We start from the raw sequence: 17,711 nt of genomic DNA, 5'->3' as shown, positions 1-17,711 counted from the left end.
TGGTCCACGATCTCAGTGGGTGAAAGACTCCAGGCACACAGGGCAGGGTCGGTGGAAGACAGTCAGGCAGGCTGGCGCCTCTCATGGGAAATGGCCACTGTGGCCCTGTCCCTCCTACCCTGACCCAAGTGTTGGGCCCTGTGAGGCCTGTGTCCCTTGGGGGTGGGGAGGGGAGGTGAAATCTAGAAATCAGGACCGTGTTCACCGTGCAGGGAGAAGGCAGGGAGGCAGGGAGGCTGTTTGGAAGATGGGGACTGTGGGTTCCGGGGTGAGCCAGCTGACAGGCTCCTTCTCCCATGGTCCAGGGAGGCAGTGGGGACACAGGAGAGGGAGTCAGTCCCCAGTCTAGGGAAGTGAGGTTCTAGCAAGGGTGTGGGAAGAGCCTTAGGTTTGAATTCCCAGGCCCACTTCCAGACCCTGATTTTTAAAAACTCCCTGGAGCTACAGGCCTGGTCAACTTGAGGCTGCTGGGTGGGGCAGGGAGACTGGCCAGAACGTCTCTGAGAGGTCTGGAGGGGTCTGGGCAAAGGGAGAACAGAGTGGGGAACTCTGCCTCTGCCCATTGCAGCCCAATGACTCTGGCAGACTCTGGTGGGAGGGAGGCAGCCGGCAGGACTAGGGAGGGGAGGGACAGATTGGCCTCCCCTGCCAGCCGCTCGGCCCCGGCTTTATTGTGAGCAGGAGCAGCCGCAGTGACTCTCCACATGCTGGCCCTCCCGGGGGCTCAGTCTCCAGTAAGCTCCCCGCAGGCTGAGCCCCAGCCTAGCACTGATGCTTGGCAGCGACCACACCTCAGGAGGCCCTTCTCAGGACTTGTGCTGCTGGCTCCTGGGGCCTTCTGGCTTTCTGGGCGGTGGGGCCACTGTCCTCGGGGCATCCAGGGCCTGCCTCCGGATGAGCTCGGCGTACAGCCCGCCTTTCTTCAGGAGCTCTTCATGGGTGCCAGCCTGGAAGATGGGAGGGAGGGGCGAATGGTTGCTCCAAGGCGTGCAGGCTTCAGAACGTTTGGAGAGCTAAGCCTCCCTATCAGCCATTGGGCCCAAGGTCACTTAGGCCAGTGTCCCCTTCTGGGGACACTCTGAAACCAATGCCCAATCTGAAAGGAACTGCCACTGGCATGCTGCATTAGTTATTGCCACTTCCCCACTTAGCTGAATTTTGGAAAAACATGATTCCCTGTCCCGCTTACAGAGCCCAAGGCTCCAACTTAGGATCCATCTCCCTGCACAAGCCCCTCAGCCTTGGCTTGAATGAGCGGCTGTGAACCAATGCCACAGAGCCTCTGGGGTCCTACTTCTGACTCCCTGCACAGGTTCCTTGGTGCTGCTTCTTCTGTAACTGATACCCTGGGCAGCCAGCCCTGTTGCTCGCTCACAGCACCATACTCTTTCTGTTTCCTTTTTGTTTTTTTTAGACAGGCCCTCATTCTGATGCCAGGCTGGAGTGCAATTGCACAATCATTGTTCACTGCAGCTTCAACCTCTGGGGTCAAGTAATCCTCCCGCCTCAGCCTCCAGAGTAGCTGGGAGTACAGGCGCATGCCAACACATCCAGCTAATTTTTTATTGGGTATTTTGTAGAGACAGGTCTCGCTATGTTGCCCAGGATGGCCTCAAGAGATCCTTCTGCTTTGGCCTCCCAAAATGCTGGGATTACAGGCACACGGCTAGTACTTTTCCTTTTGATCCTGGGAGCTGATGGTGCAACTATACTATCCCAGGGGACAGAGGAAGAAACTGAGGGCCTAAGAGGCCAGGGCTTGGCTGAATGCAGGAACTCCTGACTCTACATGGGATGCTGCTTCCAGAATACAGCCCCGAAGGCCCTGGGGCCAGGCCACACCTTCGTGTAACTCATTGCAGCATTGTGCCACTGTTCGTGATGAAGCCATCCTCAACCCACTGATCCATGCCCCCAGGACGACTAACCTCCCAGACACGGCCATCAGCCATGACGACGATGCGGTGGGCCCCACGGACGGTGCTGAGCCGGTGGGCAATTACCAGCACCGTGCGGCCTGCACTGGCCCGGTCCAGGGCCTCCTGCACAACCCGCTCAGACTCTGCGTCCAGTGCGCTGGTGGCTTCATCCAGTATCAGCACCGTGGGCTGCTTGATAAGGGCTCGGGCAATGGCCAGGCGCTGCTTCTGGCCCCCAGACAGGGTAGTGCCCCGTTCACCTGGGAAGGGAGGGGCAGAGCAGGAGCCTGAAGCTGTGCACTTGAGGTTGGCCCACAAAGGGGCACAGGGTCCTTCCTGAACTCCCATCAAGATCCTCTAAGTGCCCCTCTCAGCACTGTGCACCCTCGTCCTGCCTCTGACCTTCCACCCCGCACTGTGCACCCTAGTCCTGTCTCTGACCCCCCACCCCGCACTGTGCACCCTCCTCCTGCCTCTGACCCCCCACCCCGCACTGTGCACCCTCCTCCTGCCTCTGATCCCCCACCCCGCACTGTGCACACTCCTCCTGCCTCTGAGAGTGGCGTGACACCTGCCAGCAGGGCTTGGTGCACTCCAAGGGAGTTGCCAAATGCCCCTCCCCAGCCATGGCAGTGCCTCAGGCCAGGATGACCCACACCCTGCCCTGTGCCTGCAGCTCCAAGCCACCTTCCCAGCCTCCCGGGTCTCTGTGGCTGTGGGGAACATCCAGCACCCAAACATGGGCTCTGGGGTCCAGTGACTCCAGGGAAGTGGGATTCGAAGCCCACAGAGGACAGCACAAGTGGCAGCCTGGGAGCCAAAAAGAACCTCAAGGTGACAGGTCAGTAAGGACGCAGCCCCAGGAAGGCCCAAATGAGCAGAAGGTACTAGGATCAGAGGCACAAGGAAAGTGCCATCCAAGAGAGATGTGGGAGAGCACCCAGTGAGGACAGCTGGCATCTGGACAGTATATGAACACGGCTGGAGGAGCCATCTAGAACACGATGGCTGGGCTGGACACACTGACCCCACAGCTCAGAAGGCTGGCCTCAGACTGACCGGAGTTGAGAAGCTCAGGTATCCCTGCATCTTGAGAAGTGCTGAAACACTGTGCAACAGAGCCAAGACATTGGCCGAGAAACATGGCCCCGAAGGCTGGGAAAAGACCTGGGAGCTCCACACATCAAGCTGCAAGGTGCACGCCCTGCAGTGCCAGGCTGCGTGTTCCTAGTTCAGAACCACCAGAGCCCTCTCCTGGGGCCCATCCAGTCACCCCGATTCTAATGAGGAGAAACAACTTTAGAGATAAAAAGCTCAGGAAGGAAATAGGAGCCAGAGGAGGATGGACGGTGGAGAGGAGGCAACCCCTGTTTCTTCTGTTCAGTCTGGGGAAGTGGCGGCCTTTTAGACTCAGTGAGGACTCCAAATACCATGCATCACTGTGTCCCTGGCCAGGGGCCTGTCATATGCCCCCTGTCGCCTTCTCCAGTTCCTCCTGGAGCCTGTCCTGTCTCTGCAGGCTGCTTGGTCTGCTGGTTCTAAACCACATTGGCCTGGACTCCCCTGTCCCCACAGAACAACTCTGTCCCCTTTGGCTGTGGTTCTGGTCTTCCCTGACACAACTGTCTTTCTCCCCAGCTGTCCCTGCTGCCCTCAGTCCCGCTGGGCTGCTCACTGCTCCTGCGGAATCCTGTGTCCCAATGCCTGACCACCTGGTTCCCGGCAGACCCGAGCACCTACCAACGATGGTGTTGTAGCCCTCGGGGAAGCTGGTGATGAACTCGTGAGCATTGGCTTCCCGGGCGGCTGCGTACACCTCTTGGTCGGAAGCTTCCAGCTTCCCAAAGCGGATGTTTTCCATGATGGTCGTCCCAAACAGGACGGGCTCCTGTGGGTGAGGGGTTATGGAGACAGAGTCCACAGAAACATTCCCTTTGCCCCAGAAACCTGAGGGGCCACCATGTACACTGGGACATTCCATTTGGTGGATTAGATTAGGATCTCTTGAAGAATGAGATGTTCAAAGTCAGAGGTGAAGTGAGGACACAGAGTGGACCCCAAAAGGGAAGGACAGGTTGACCTCCTACCGAGGACCCAGAACCCTCCTCAGGAGCAGGAGTGGGAGGAGCTGGCACGGCGGGGTGCCGGGAATTGGGAGCTTGCATGTGCCTTTCTTCTGCACAGGCACTCTCCCTGGCGGGACAGCAGGGAGACAGCAGTGCCCTCTTCACTCACGGCCCTCGAAGGGAAGGGTGGACCCTCGCTGGGTAGTGCCACCTCAAGCACAGGGAGAATAGCTGCAGGCTCAGCAACTCCACCAAGGGCTTCTCTAGACCTGGATGCTATGGGATTTTCGAGAATCCCATGGATTCCCCATCTGTGTAGACTGTTGCAAACGGGGACAAAGCGTCCCTGCTCTGGGAGACCAGGCAGAGCTGTGGCTGCTCCCAGGACAGGGATGCCTCATCAACAGCCGAGGACGTGTGAAGAAGGCCAGGGGTCTCCCGAGAGCAGCAAGGATGATGAGGGTGGAAAGAAAAGAAAAGGCACCTGAGGACTAAGAGGGGCAGGGCCCAGGGGAGGACGGGCAGTGGGAGCCAAGGGCTGCCCATGTGGCCCCGCACCTGGCTGATGAAGCCGACAACCTGGCCCCGGAGCCAGGAGGGGTCAAGGGTGCGCAGGTCCCGCCCGTCCAGCATCACCACGCCTGCCGTGGGGTCGTAGAAGCGCTCCAGCAGGGAAGCCACGGTGGTCTTTCCTGGGGAATTGGGTTGAGAGGGAGGGAGGCCAGGGATTCTGGGGATTCTCCCAGGAAAGAAGGCCCCTTGTGGCAGTGGAGGAAGGGACCCCACCAGGGGTGCAGGGCTCACTGCTCCCAGCCTTGCTCTGAGTGGCTGCTAGAGAAGAGTCAGAGGGTGAGGAGAAGATGGTGGGCTCCCCTTACCTCCCCCAGACTGGCCCACGAGGGCCACGATCTTGCCAGGGGGCAGCGTCAGGGTGAAGTCTTTCAGCACCTCGAAGCCGGGGCGGCAGGGGTAGCTGGGAGGAGCCGAGAGACCCCCAGTCAGACCAGGCTCCCAGCCCTGGTTGCCCGGGTCCCTCCTGAGGTCTCCCTGTAGCCCTCTGAGAGGGCCTGTTTATGGGGGGCATTAAGCCAGACCTCCACCCCCGAATCCTCTCGCCTCATCCTCAGCCCAGGGACCCATCCCCACACCTGCTCACCCGTGCTGACCTGAAGCAGACGTTCTGAAACGTAACGGAGCCACGCAGGTGCTCTTTGGGGATGCAGCAGCCCCCAGACAGTGGGATGCAGGGGCTCAGGGCCATGTACTCAAAGACCCGGGCGCCTGCACTCAGCCCCCGGACCACCTGTGGGAGGGGATCCAAAGTCCGCAGAGAGGCAGGAGTGGGGGTGACCACCACATTATCTCCAGGGAGTGGCCGTGGCTCTGCGCTGGGGTCTCCCCAGCTCCTCTGCCCACCCACACCCAGTCAACAGTCAACTCCCACAGTGGCACATACACGGCACAAACTCCACACCCCAGGCCCTCCGCCCTATCAGCCACTCACCTGACCAAACAGGACAGAGAGGTTGGCCATGGACCTGGCAGAAGAAGGAGAGAGGGTTGGAATAGATGGGAACAAGAAGAGCCAGAGAGGAGGGGAAAGAAGCCATGGTGGGGTGGGGGAGCAAGGAAGCAGGTGGCCTGCGGTCAAATGCAGACTGCTTCTGCACCACGGGGGCAGGGAGCCCTGACACGCAGCAACACCAGATCGCTGAGCCCTAGCTCCCTCCTTGGCCAGATGAGGATGACAGCTGTCCCTCAGCCCAGCCCAAGCCCCAGGAGGCGGTGCTCCAGGAGGACATGGAAGTGAAGGCACAGGCCTCTGTGGGTGTCCTCCACTGCCCTGGCCTATGGTCTGCAGGGTGAGGCCTGTGCACACATGTAGGGGTGATATCGGCCCACGAGGAAGGGAGTCCAGCTGACCCACAAACTCCCTGCTGTGCCCTGAGGATGCGGAGGCCACCACCGTGAACACAGATCAAGGGTGCGTGGCTCACAAGGGGAGAGCAGATCTAACACTGCAGACTCTTGGGGAAGCGATGACTTCGGCTGACATTTAGGTGGAAAAAGTGATGTTAAATCTTTTTGGAGAAAGAAGAAAACAAGACACTGGGTCACAGGGGAACTCTTGGGAGAGCCCAAAACAAAATTCCCTGAAAAAAACTTTTCTCACGAGCTTGCCCTGCAGGTGAGTATACCCACGGTGTTATCTGTCTAGACAGTGGGTGGCCTCCTTTGTCGCGGCAGGGCTGGGGTAGGGCTGGCCAGCTGCCAGGAGGCTGGGGAGGAAGGTGAGTCACTGGTCCCTGACTGGCCTGGCTGACCCGTGACAGTGTGTGTATGCCTGGTCCCCTCCTTAGGAAGAGGAAAGACTGACTCCCCAGCAACCCTTCAGCTGCAGACTCACTTCTTCCAGCACTGGGGTGGGGGTGAGTGGGAGGAGCCTCAAAACCCAAAAGGAAAAGGTCCCACTGGACTCAGCGCAGTCAGCACTTGCTAAAGGGAGCGGGGAGGCACCAGGCAGGAAGGAACCAGCCCAGTCAGCTATCTGTTGATGAGCAGGGGAACATTCTCCACCTGGCAAAGGGGCTGGGCAGCAACTGAAATTCAAAATGCACATGACTCACTGGAGTGCGATGACCCTGCTCTCAGGGACCATGGGCTGTGGGCTACGGGCCTGTTCCCAGGTGAAGCCTGGCCCTGATTCTGATGAGGCGGCTGGGGCCCGCTTGCTGTCTGTCTAGGCACCTCCCCATCTCCATCAGGAGTGCTGAGGATGGGCTCATAGGTTAGGCTGCCTGAGGCAGGTTGGGCCATCCTGCTCCCCCCTCTGCCTTCTCTCTGCTAGACCCCAGTGCCAATGCATGGGCCCTTGGCTTAGCTGGCAGGACCCAGTGGGAAACACACCAGCTGCTTTATGCAACAAACCAATTCCCCCAAGGTGGGTGGGGAAGAATCTCCACATAGCCAGGGCTAGAAGGACCCCCAAGAGGATGGGTCCAGGGCCTGTGGCTGTGGGAGCAGCCAGCGAAACAGCACAGACAAGCCCCTGGGGGTTCTTGTGTGTGTCATAAAATTGCTGGATGGACAAGCAGTACGGTGAGAGGTAAAGCCAGAGTCTCAGCCGGGCGCGGTGGCTCAAGCCTGTAATCCCAGCACTTCGGGAGGCCGAGGCGGGCGGATCACGAGGTCAGGAGATCAAGACCATCCTGGCTAACACGGTGAAACCCCGTCTCTACTAAAAATACAAGAAAAAATTAGCCGGGCGTGGTGGCGGGCGCCTGTAGTCCCAGCTACTCTGGAGGCTGAGGAAGGAGAATGGCGTGAACCCGGGGGGCGGAACTTGCAGTGAGCCGAGATCGCACCACTGCACTGCAGCCTGGGCGACAGAGCGAGACTCCGTTTCAAAAAAAAAAAAAGTCAGAGTCTCAGGCCCTAAAGGGGAAGTGGGGGCCCCGAAGCGGGAGGGTTGGGGCTGGACAGTACAGCCGCCCTCCCTACAGGGAGACTGTCCCACCACTGCCCACCACAGACGGCTACGGGGTGATTTTATTAAGGGAGCCACTAGGCTTTTCTTTTTTTGAGACTGGGCTTTTCTTGTTTTTTTTTTTTTTTTTTGAGACGGAGTCTTGCTCTCTTGCCAGGCTGGAGTGAGTGGCGCAATCTCAGCTCACTGCAACCTCTGCCTCCCAGGTTCAAGCGATTCTCCTGCCTCAGCCCCCGAGTAGCTGGGACTACAGGCGCGCATTGCCACGCCCAGCTACATTTTGTATTTTTAGTAGAGACGGGGTTTCACCATGTTGGCCAGGATGGTCTCGATCTCTTAACTTCATGATCTGCCCACCCTGGCCCCCCAAAGTGCTGGGGTTACAGGTGTGAGCCACCATGCCCGGTCACCACTAGGCTTCTTATGGGTCCTCAGGACTAAAACGACTGTCCTGTTCACTGAGGCCAAAGCTCTGGTCAAGGGAAGTGGGTCAGCACTGAGCAGGGCAGGCAGTGGTGGAAGCAGCCTTCCCCAGGCCCCATCTCTATCACAGTGCGAACACCTGAATTCCAAAGCCACAAGGGAATAGCTCCCTGGGCTGGAGGAGGGATGAGGCTGCCCAGGAGGCCTGAGCCCAGGACCAGAAAGGGTCTGAATGTGTTCAGATTAGGGAGCATCGAGCAGAAATGGGGCCCACGAGGGTGTCCGTGCATCTGCGGAAATGGGAGGAACATCTCTGTGGAATGTCAGGTTTGGGGCTGAAAATGGGAGCCTGTCTCCATCCGCCTCCCCCTTCCTGGGACAGTACGCCCTGCAGTGAGGGCTTCCGATCCGTGGACACACACGCAGGGGTGCACCATGCAGCAGGGGGAGGACACATGCCTCAGCAGAATGGGGTGGGGGCCCGGGAGGAAGAGCAGGGGGCTTGTTGGGGAGGGAGGGGGCGGCAACGGTGATGCACGGTTGGTGGAGACAGGTCTTCACCCTTTGATGATCTGCTGCAGCATATTTACTATCTCATTATTTACCATATTTATGTAGAACTGCTTTTGTTTAGCTTGGAAAGAGACAGGAACGGGGAGGCCCGCCTCGAGCTGTCTGGTGATCGGCTCTGGTCACCCCAGAGGCTCAGCTGAGCGGGTGGTTTCGGACCAACGCAAAGCAATAAGCTATAAGGGTGGGGTGTGTGGGGACAGGGGTCAATTTGTCATCCCTGGAAGTGGCAGGCATAGGGAAGGGCAGCTCACAAAGCCTGGCAAGGATGGTCCTTCCATGCATGGAATGTCACAGCCTGCAGCGGAAGAGAATTTGGACAGGCTGCAACACGGAGGAAGCTGAGGACACAGTGTGGAGTGACAAAACGCAGCCACAAAGGGACAGTCTGACTCCACTTACAGGACGTCCCTAGAGTTGTCAAATCATAAGGACAGAAAGCGCAATGGTGGGTGCCAGGGGCTGGGGGAGGGCGAATGGGGATTCGCTCCACTCTGCCAGATAAGAGTTCTGGAGACAGACGGCGGTGCCAGCCACACAGCAATGTGAGTGCGCCCACTGCCAATGAGCCGCATGCTTCAAAATGGTTAAAATGCTGCATTTTATGTTATGCGTACTTTACCACAGTTAAAACAAATTTTTAAAAACCTGTCAAGGAAACTTCTGGGTCCTTTGGAAGGCTGAAGATGACAAGCACCTGCCTGCTGCAGCGCCACTGCCCGGCCGGGAGGGTTGTTATGGACCCTGAGGGGCTCTCTCTCCCCGACCCTATGCATCCCTGGGGGAGCTGGGCAGGCCTGGAGCCGCACAGCAGTCAGCCCCCAGAGAAGGCTGCACCCGTGTCCGCTGACCCAGCAGGGCTCTGGAGGGTGGCAGGGGGATCTGTAGCGATGGGAATGGCCCCCACTTACCTTTGTACTGTCTGGGAAGCCACCAGGAAGGACATGAGGTCTCCTCCTGTCAGCTGCTGTCCGGCCACAAGGGAGCCCCCAATAAATAGGGTACCCAAGACCATGCCTGCAGGAGAGGGTACAGTGAGGGAGGACGAAGCAGGAGCAGAGGAAACAGCACTGGGCCTGCTCTGCCAGTGCTGGCTGTGAGAGTCAGGTGAGGCGCATGGCTGGTCCCAGCCTTGGCTTCCTCCTTGGAAGAGCAAGTCGGGGTGGGCACGCCTCCATGGCCTCCTCGAGGGTGGCCCTGTGCGTTCCGCATGGAACCCCATAGCTGGGTTGGGACATCGGCACCCTCCCTTTACCTGCGAGAGTTAGCAGCTGGCCCGAGGCGAATGCAGGCAGCCAGCAGATGGAGGGCGGGCCTTTGCCTGCCTTGGCTGCTCCCAGATCCTCCCCAGCCCACAAGTGCCCCTCCAACCCCCAACTGGCTCACTCACAGTTGAAGGCGATGTTGGAAAGCCCTTGGAACAAGGCAATGCCCCGGCCCAGCTCCTCTGCCCGGCAGCGGCACGCTTCCAGCTCTGCCCCGTAGCGCCTGGTGAGAGAGGCCAGGGCACTCAGGAGGCAGCTGGGCTGGCACAAAGGGTGGGCAGGGTGTGGGAGGCATCTCTGCTTTGTGCTTGGCCCTCCCAGGACTCACTCCTCTTCCCGTTGCTCCATGGCGAAGGCACGCACAGTCCGGACGTTGCCCAGGGCCTCATCTGCTACGCCCATTGCCCTGGCGATCTGCAAGGAGTTCAGGAAACGGGACAAGGAGTCCAGGTTGGGGAGAGAGAGGAGTTCCAGGGAGTGGAAAGAGAAACGGTGTGGGGAGAGTGAGGAGGATGGTCAGGAATGCCGGTACCTGCTCCTGACACTGGCGAGACAATTTTCGGAGGCCGGAGCCCATCAGGGTGCCCACTCCCATCAGGGCTGGTGTGGCCACCATCAGCAGCAGCGTGAGGCGTGTAGACAGCATGGACAGGGATACCAGGCAGCCTGCCACCTGGGTGCAGCTTCGCAGCCCCTAGGGAGGGGGAGGGAAGGCGGGAGGCTACAGTGTCCGCACCATGACAGGAAGGACTTTTCCAAGGGTCAGCTGGCTGTAGCTCTGCACTCCCAAGGCCAAGGCCCCAGGTCTTGGCCCCTGGGAGGCCCAGTGGCAGTCCACTGGTCACAGTACATAACCCTAACTTGGCCAGTTTGGGTGCGAGCAGCAGGCCTGAAGGGCCGAGTGAGAATGCTATGAACTGTGGCATCCTTCCCCTAGACAAATCCCAGCTTGCTCATCTTTCTGTTCTAGGAACTGGACAGAGAACCGCATGGCAGTACAGCAGTGACCGCCTAGGCCAGTGTGTGGCGCGATCCCGCAGCCACAGTCAGTGGGGGAGGATAAGGGGAGGGCATTGGTGTTAGGTAGGCAATGGGCGTAGCAGACAAGGCCCTGGGCAACGTCCAGACTGTGAGTGCCTTCGCCATGGAGCAACGGGAAGAAGAGGGAGTCCTGGGAGGGCCGAGCACAAAGCAGACCCTCTGTGCACGCTCAATGCTTGTCTGCAATCCAGGCACTCTGGGGACAAGGCAGGCAAAGTGATTTTGCTCTTGCCAGGAAAGGGTCTTGTCTGAGTGCTTGGGAAGGCTTTCCAGGGAAGATTCGGTTTCAGAGCAGTGGAGAAGCAGCCTGTACTGACCCTGGACACTGCCTCTACACTTTCCTTCCATGAACTTCCATGGTCCCTCACCCACGGCCTCACCAGGCAGTGGGCTTCTCGAGTCAGCGTGCGCCTGTCAGCCCAACATGAGGGCTGGGGCGGGCAGGGCTGGCCTGGCGAGTCCACGTGGGAAAGGGTGTGTGTGGATATGGAGGGGCCACTGGGCCACTGACCTGGGAGATGACGAGCTTGAAGGATGACTTAAACTCCTGCACGTCAGTCGTCAAGCGGCTCACCAGCTGCCCTGTCTTATTGGTGTCAAAGAAGGCGATGTCTTGTCTGGCATGGGACGTGGACCAACAGGGAGGGAAGAAGAGGGAGACATTACTTCAGGATGAGGCCCCACCCCCAGGCCCCCTCGGACCATCAGTCACCCCAACTCTGCACCCTGCGGCTGGCAGTACCGGAGCAGGGAGCTGAAGAGGGCCCTCCGCATGTCCACAGCCATGCGCTCGCCAATGTGGGACAGCAGCACCAGGTACCCGAAGGTCAGCAGTCCCTGCGAAAGAGCCCAGTGCACTCAGGGATGCCTCGGGTGGCTCCTCGGCGGCCCCCAGCCCCACTCCCAGCTGTACCTGGACACCATAGAGGATAAGCAGGTGGGTGCTGAGATTCCGGGACTCAGTCATGAAACTCCCCATGTGTTCCCTCGTGTACTTGGCCACGATCTCCACCAGCTGGCCCAGGAGCAGGGGGATCTGTACATTCACTAGTGCCGCACCCAAGGCCAGCTGCAATGGGGAGGCAGAGGGTACAAATGTTTTGAGTGGGGGAGCCACACTCCTCCCCATCCCCAGCCAGATCTTGGTCCTTCCTCTCCCACTACTGAGCCCTGCTCTTGTCCAGGTCGTGGCTGGTCATTTGGACCTACATCAGTGCCTCTCAGAGGTTCAAACCCTGGCTTCCAGCCCCCACGGACCTCTGCACATCCAGCCACCCAGTGTTGATGCCCCTGGCACCCTGGCTAGCCCTCACTGCTCCCGTGAGCTCTCCCCTGAGAGGCAGCGAGGCAGGAATGCCATCCCTTTGTAGCTCTAGGTCCTGCCCTGTCCCCAGGATGGAGAAGTGGGGAAAGCCTCACCACGATGGCTACCCCCAGGGCCAGCAGGTGGGGGCGCAGAAACTGCCAGAAGAGCTTCCAGTTAAAGCGAGACCCCACGACACGGGGTGTGGAGCTGGCAGGAGGGGCCTCTTCTGCCTCACAGAGGGCCACAAAGTAGAGGCGGGGACACTTACTCAGTATCACGGGGCCTAGCAGGGCTCCCCCAACCCAGCACCAGGCAGAGGGGCTCTGTCTGGGAGCTAGGGGGGCGCGAGGGAGGTGGGCCCAGAGCTGGGACCGCAGGTGGGCCACGGCCTGGAGGAGGGTGGACCTGCGGTGGCCATCAGAGTACCTGTAAGGAGAAAGAGGCATGGATGGCTCAAGGCTCCAACTGCCCTCCAATTGACCAGCATACCCACGGGGCTCTGGCCGAGCCCTCTGGAAGCAGCACTTCCTTTTCCTTCAGGCCCTCGCCCCTGCCCTTCTCAGGGCTCTTCTGAAGCAACTTCAGTTTCTAAGACAGACGTCCATGGGCAAAGTCACAGAGGAATGAGACACTGAGCAAAAAATCGAGTCTTAAAAGTCTTATTCCCCTGGGCGCCTCTCAGGCCACACCCAGCCAGCCAGGGTCCTCGCAGCCTCGACTGCAGGCTCTGACAGAAGCACAGACCGAAGAACTGGATGGCACATTAGATGGCCACACACTGCCTGGACAGGAAGGGGCCGGGGCTTTAAGGGACGATGGTGCAGAGGTGAGAAAAGAGAGCTGCTCCTGTGCCCGGCACTGGACTTGTTCACAGCAGCCACCAGGGCAGACATGGCCCCACCTCCTGGAGCTAATGGGCCACTTCCCTTGATCCTCACCTCCCTGGGAGGGAGGTGCCATTATTCTCACTTGACAGATGAAAAAAATCATGTGGAGCTAAGAGAGCTGAAATAATTTGTCCCCAGGCTGTAGAACTGGGACGAGCAGGGAACCAAGTCTGCAGTCTGACTCCAGCACCCAGACTGTCTCTACTCTGCCAGTGTGCTGTGTCTTCTGGCGTCCCAGGCCCATTACCCTACCTCCCCTCCCTGGCCTGGGGCACCATGGACACACACTCCTTCTCCACAGCTGAAGGAGGAAACAGAGAAAAATAAAAATTCTAATAACTTATCTTGTCATCTTGAATAGGCCAATACCTTCTCTTTCCTTCAGCTGCCGCATCTATAAAATGCTAACGTTGATTCCACTATTCTAGACAGTTTTTTTGTTGTTGTTTTTTTTGAGAAAGGGTCTCGCTCTGTCACCCCAGCTGGAGTGAAGTGGCATAATCTCAGCTCACTGCAACCTCTGCCTCCCGGGTACAAGAGATTCTTCTGCCTCAGCCTCCTGAGCAGCTGGTACTACAGGCACGTGCCACCACACCCAGCTAATTTTTGTATTTTTAGTAGAGACGGGGTTTTGCTATATTGGCAAGGCTGGTCTTGAACTCCTGACCTTGTGATCCACCCGCCTCAGCCTCCCAAAGTGCTGGGATTACAGGCGTGAGTCACTGCACCCGGCCTATTCTAGACATTTTGAACCTACTGTGTGCAGGTGCTCTGCCTGGGTGATGGAGAGGATGGAGATGAACATGCAGCTGAAGTAACTCCCCTCACAGCAGTCATGCTTGAGAGCAGGAGACTCACAGTTAACTGGAAATCAGAGGCACAAAACAGCTTGAAGTCCTGCTCCTCCTTCTCCTCAGAGGGAGTCAGGAAAGGTCTTCTAGGTGAGGCCTGAGGGGAACAGGAGGCCAGGCACAGGTGGGGGTGGGCTATAAAGGGGAGAGCTCTAGGCACAGGGAAAGTAAGTGTGAGTGTCTGCAGTGAGAAAGGATGGAGAGAAGTTTCAGGAATTGTATGGCTGAAGCCTGGCCTACAAGAAGGGAGAAGTGACATGAGACTTGGGGGAATGGGCAGTTTTCTAGTTCTTATAAAGCTCCTGGACTTGGGGGGCAATAAGAGTTGTGGTGATTTTTAGGCTGAGGTGTGACAAGATCAGGTTTGCATTTTAAAGATCACAGCATGGCCAGGTGCAGTGTCTCATGCCGGTAATCCCAACACTTTGGTAGGCTGAGGCGGGTGGATCATTTGAGGCCAGGAGTTCAAGATCAACATGCTGAAACCGTGTCTCTACTAAAAATTAGCCGGGTGTGGTGGTGTGTGCCTGTGGTCCCAGCTACTTGGGAGGCTGAGGCAGAGAATCACTTGAACCTGGGAGGAGGAGGCTGCAGTGAGCCAAGATCGTGCTACTGTACGCCAGCCTGGGCAACGGAGACTCTGTCTTGAAAAAAAAAAAAAGATCACAGCAGAGGGGTGTGGGCTGGAGGCAGACAGGACTGGTTGTAGGAAGCAGAAGTTATCCAGCCAGGAGAGGAGGGTGAGATCTAGAAGATCTAGATGAGGTTACTGATGGGAGAAAGTTTTTAAAAAACAATAGTGTGAGCTTTTCTCTTTACCATCATGGCCTTTCACATCCCTAGACCCTTCTAATTGCAGTCTTCACCTCATCCTTCCCTTGCTGTGCCTTTTGCCTACATGAGGCCTTCTCCCACCCCATTCCAACGTGCCAGGTTTTTATGTCCTGTTTTCCACTGTGTTCTTGTTTTTAGCATAAAGATAGAGACGCTTACTCTCCTTCTGCCTTGTGTAACTGTCCAGTTTTCCCATTACACCATGTGTTTCTGAAAGGCAGGAAATTATATCTTAGATAGCACTGGCAGAACTCCGGTACATAATAGATGTTCTGCAAATGTTTATGTTTGTTGAGCACATACATGCCCTCATTAGAGGCGCAGGACAATCTGACCTAACTAGTACAGGGTTTTACAAATGTTTACACTTACTGTGGCCTATAGCAAGAAACAAATCTTACATTGCAACCGAGTACAATGAACACATACATACCACACAAAATGGAAATGCTTCACAAAATAATATTTTCTCTAATTCTTAACATGCCCCTTCCCTCCCCTCCCCTCCTCTCCCTTCCCCTCCTTTCCCCTCCCTTTCCTGCCCTTCCCTTCCCTTCCTTTCCTTTCCTTTATCTAAGACAGGGTCTCACTCTGTTGCCCAGGCTGGAGAGTAAGTGGTGCTATCTTGGCTGACTGCAATCTCCACCTCCCAGGTTCAAGCGATTCTCCTGCCTTAGCCTCCCAAGTAGCTGGGACTACAGGCGCCCACAACCATGCCTGGTTAATTTTTGTATTTTTAGAACAGACAGGACTTCACCATGTTGGCTAGGCTGGTCTCGAACTCCTGACCTCAAGTGATCTGCCTGTCCCGGCTCCTCAGTGCTGTGATTACAGGAGTGAGCCACCACACCTGGCTAATTTTTGTATTTTTAATAGAGATGGGGCTTCACTATGTTGGCCAGGCTGGTCTTGAACTCCTGACCTCCAGTGATCTGCCTGCCTTGGCCCCCAAAGTGCTGGGATTACAGGTGTGAACCACATTTACATTTGTTTGTTTGTTTGTTTGTTTATTTATTTGAGACAGAGTCTTGCTCTGTCATGCTGGAGTGCAATAGCGCAATCTCGGCTCACTGCAACCTCTGCCTCCTGGGTTTGAGCAATTCTCTTGCCTCAGCCTCCCGAATAGCTGGGACTACAGGCGTGTGCAACCACACATGGCAAATTTTCGTATTATTAATAGAGATGGGGTTTCACCATGTTGGCCAGGCTGGTCTTGAACTCCTGACCTCAGGTGATCCGCCTGCCTTGGCCTCCCAAAGTGCTGGGATTATAGGCACGAGCCACCGTGCCCAGTTTATATTTACTTTTAAATGGTCCTGACCAACTGAATTCATTCATTTCATAATCTACTGAAAAATACTGACTAATGAACACATATATTTGAATATTATTTGATGTATTTCCTTGGGTTTTTCTCTGGTTTAAATAATATCAACACCCTTCCACTTTCCTAAGGACTGTTTTTAAACCTTTCAATAATTTAGCATGGTCTTTTTCCAGCTTCTTGCATTGTCTCCAAACTAACACTCTAAGAAAGGCTTGGTCATTGCCAAGAGCATATGGATTACTTCCCAGCACCAATATTTCCAGCTCCAGCTCCATCCAGCTCTTGTCCTCCTTCAGTCAGATGGGCTTTCCAAATGACACAACTCCATATCCACCTGCCCTTGGGAATCTTCTATCTGTTTGGCCCCCAAGTAATTCGTTGTAGGATTAGAAAGGACAGCCAGGTGAGGTGGCTCATGCCTGTAATCCCAGCACTTTGGGAGGCCGAGGCAGGCAGATCACCTGAGGTCAGGAGTTCAAGACCAGCCTGGCCACCATTGACGAAACTCCGTCTCTACTAAAAATACAAAAATTAGCCGGGTGTGGTGCACGTCTGTAATTCCAGCTACTTGGGTGGCTGAGGCATGAGAATTGCTCGAACCCAGGAGGTAAAGGTTGCAGTCAGCTGAGATCACGCCACTGCAGTCCAGCCTGAGTGACAGAGCAAGACTCTGTCTCAAAAAAAAAAAGGAATCAGTCCCTTTTCATAAAGCATTTACATTCCAGTTGTAGTTTCAGGGTCCTTGTTTGTTTCCCACCTGTCTGTCTGTGTCTCTCTCTCTCTCGACCAACCTGTGTAGAGTGTTTCGCCAAAAACACACATGTACAAGTTATTAGACTGACTTTTTGTTTTTTTTTGAGACAGAGTCTCACTATCACCCAGGGTGGAGTGCAGTGGTCGTGACCTCGGCTCACTGAAACCTCCGCCTCCCAGGTTGAAGTGATTCTCCTGCCTCAGCCTTCCAAGTAGCTGGAATTACAGGCGCGGTGCCACTAATCACGGCAAATTTTTGTATTTTTTGGTAGAGACGGGGTTTTGCCATGTTGGCCAGGCTGATCTCAAACTCCTGGCCTCCCAAAGTGCTGGGATTACAGGGGTGAGCCAACGCGCCCGGCCTATTAGATTGGCTCTTTATCCCTGCTGAACATCTCTACCTCTTCTTCGACTCACTTTGAATCCTGGGAGCACCACTACATTAAATGTCTCTTGATACTAATAAGAATTTTCGTCCAAATCGCCCAATCAACTCGGGGTCCAGGAAAGGCGACCCCTGGTCGAGAGTGCAGACTGGGCGTAGTCACAGACCCGGAGCGTTCCCTCCTTCTGGCTGACACACCGATGCAGACGCCGGAACCTCCTGCTGGCGCCTGGAGTGTCACTATAAATAACTGAGACCAATACCCGCGGAGTGACATTCCACCCCGGCAGGCCTGGCCTCCAGCTCCCAGCAAGCCTCGCGCGAGCCCGCGGACTCCATCTCCCGGCGGGCCTGGCACTGCCCTGCCGGCCGGTCAATGGCCCGCGCTGAGTAGGTTTTTCCCTTTTTACCTGACAGCTGAGAATGTCTGGAAGCGGAGGGGCACTAGCGGCCTGCCTGGGAATGGGCCACCCCGAATCCCGACCCGAAATAAATGCACCAGCATGCTGGGGCGCGAAAACAGGAGCAGCCGGCAATAGCACTTTCACCCTTATCCCATTGAGGGCTCCATGTTGGCTCCCGCCCCCATCCCGACAA

The 17,711-nt window shown here is 56.7% G+C and overlaps 1 protein-coding gene across 4 annotated transcripts; it reads right to left on the bottom strand.

Moving 5' to 3' along the window:
• Positions 1-589: 589 nt before the first annotated feature.
• Positions 590-17,711, bottom strand: ABCB8 (ATP-binding cassette, sub-family B (MDR/TAP), member 8). Of its 4 annotated transcripts, XM_011941482.1 has the most exons (17): positions 17,525-17,692; positions 14,809-14,859; positions 12,191-12,503; positions 11,685-11,840; positions 11,514-11,608; positions 11,283-11,388; positions 10,263-10,424; positions 10,059-10,144; positions 9,856-9,953; positions 9,377-9,482; positions 5,490-5,523; positions 5,152-5,288; positions 4,864-4,958; positions 4,544-4,677; positions 3,660-3,807; positions 1,929-2,179; positions 590-947 (listed from the first exon to the last, which is right to left on the bottom strand). In XM_011941482.1, exons 1-17 carry the CDS (start codon positions 17,617-17,619, stop codon positions 807-809), a joined length of 2,208 nt encoding a protein of 735 aa, XP_011796872.1. In that variant the 5' UTR covers positions 17,620-17,692; the 3' UTR covers positions 590-806. The 4 variants fall into 4 exon arrangements, with proteins under 4 accessions (XP_011796872.1, XP_011796873.1, XP_011796875.1 ...); XM_011941483.1 differs by lacking the exon at positions 14,809-14,859 and having other exon boundaries at positions 17,525-17,711; XM_011941484.1 differs by lacking the exon at positions 14,809-14,859 and having other exon boundaries at positions 593-947; positions 2,004-2,179; positions 17,525-17,711.

This window comes from Colobus angolensis, unplaced genomic scaffold (genome assembly GCF_000951035.1).
Source record: "Colobus angolensis palliatus isolate OR3802 unplaced genomic scaffold, Cang.pa_1.0 Scaffold2, whole genome shotgun sequence".
NCBI classification, from domain to species: Eukaryota; Metazoa; Chordata; class Mammalia; order Primates; family Cercopithecidae; genus Colobus; species Colobus angolensis.
Note: the sequence above shows the minus strand (reverse complement) of the source record. Positions and strands in the feature narration are given on the sequence as shown.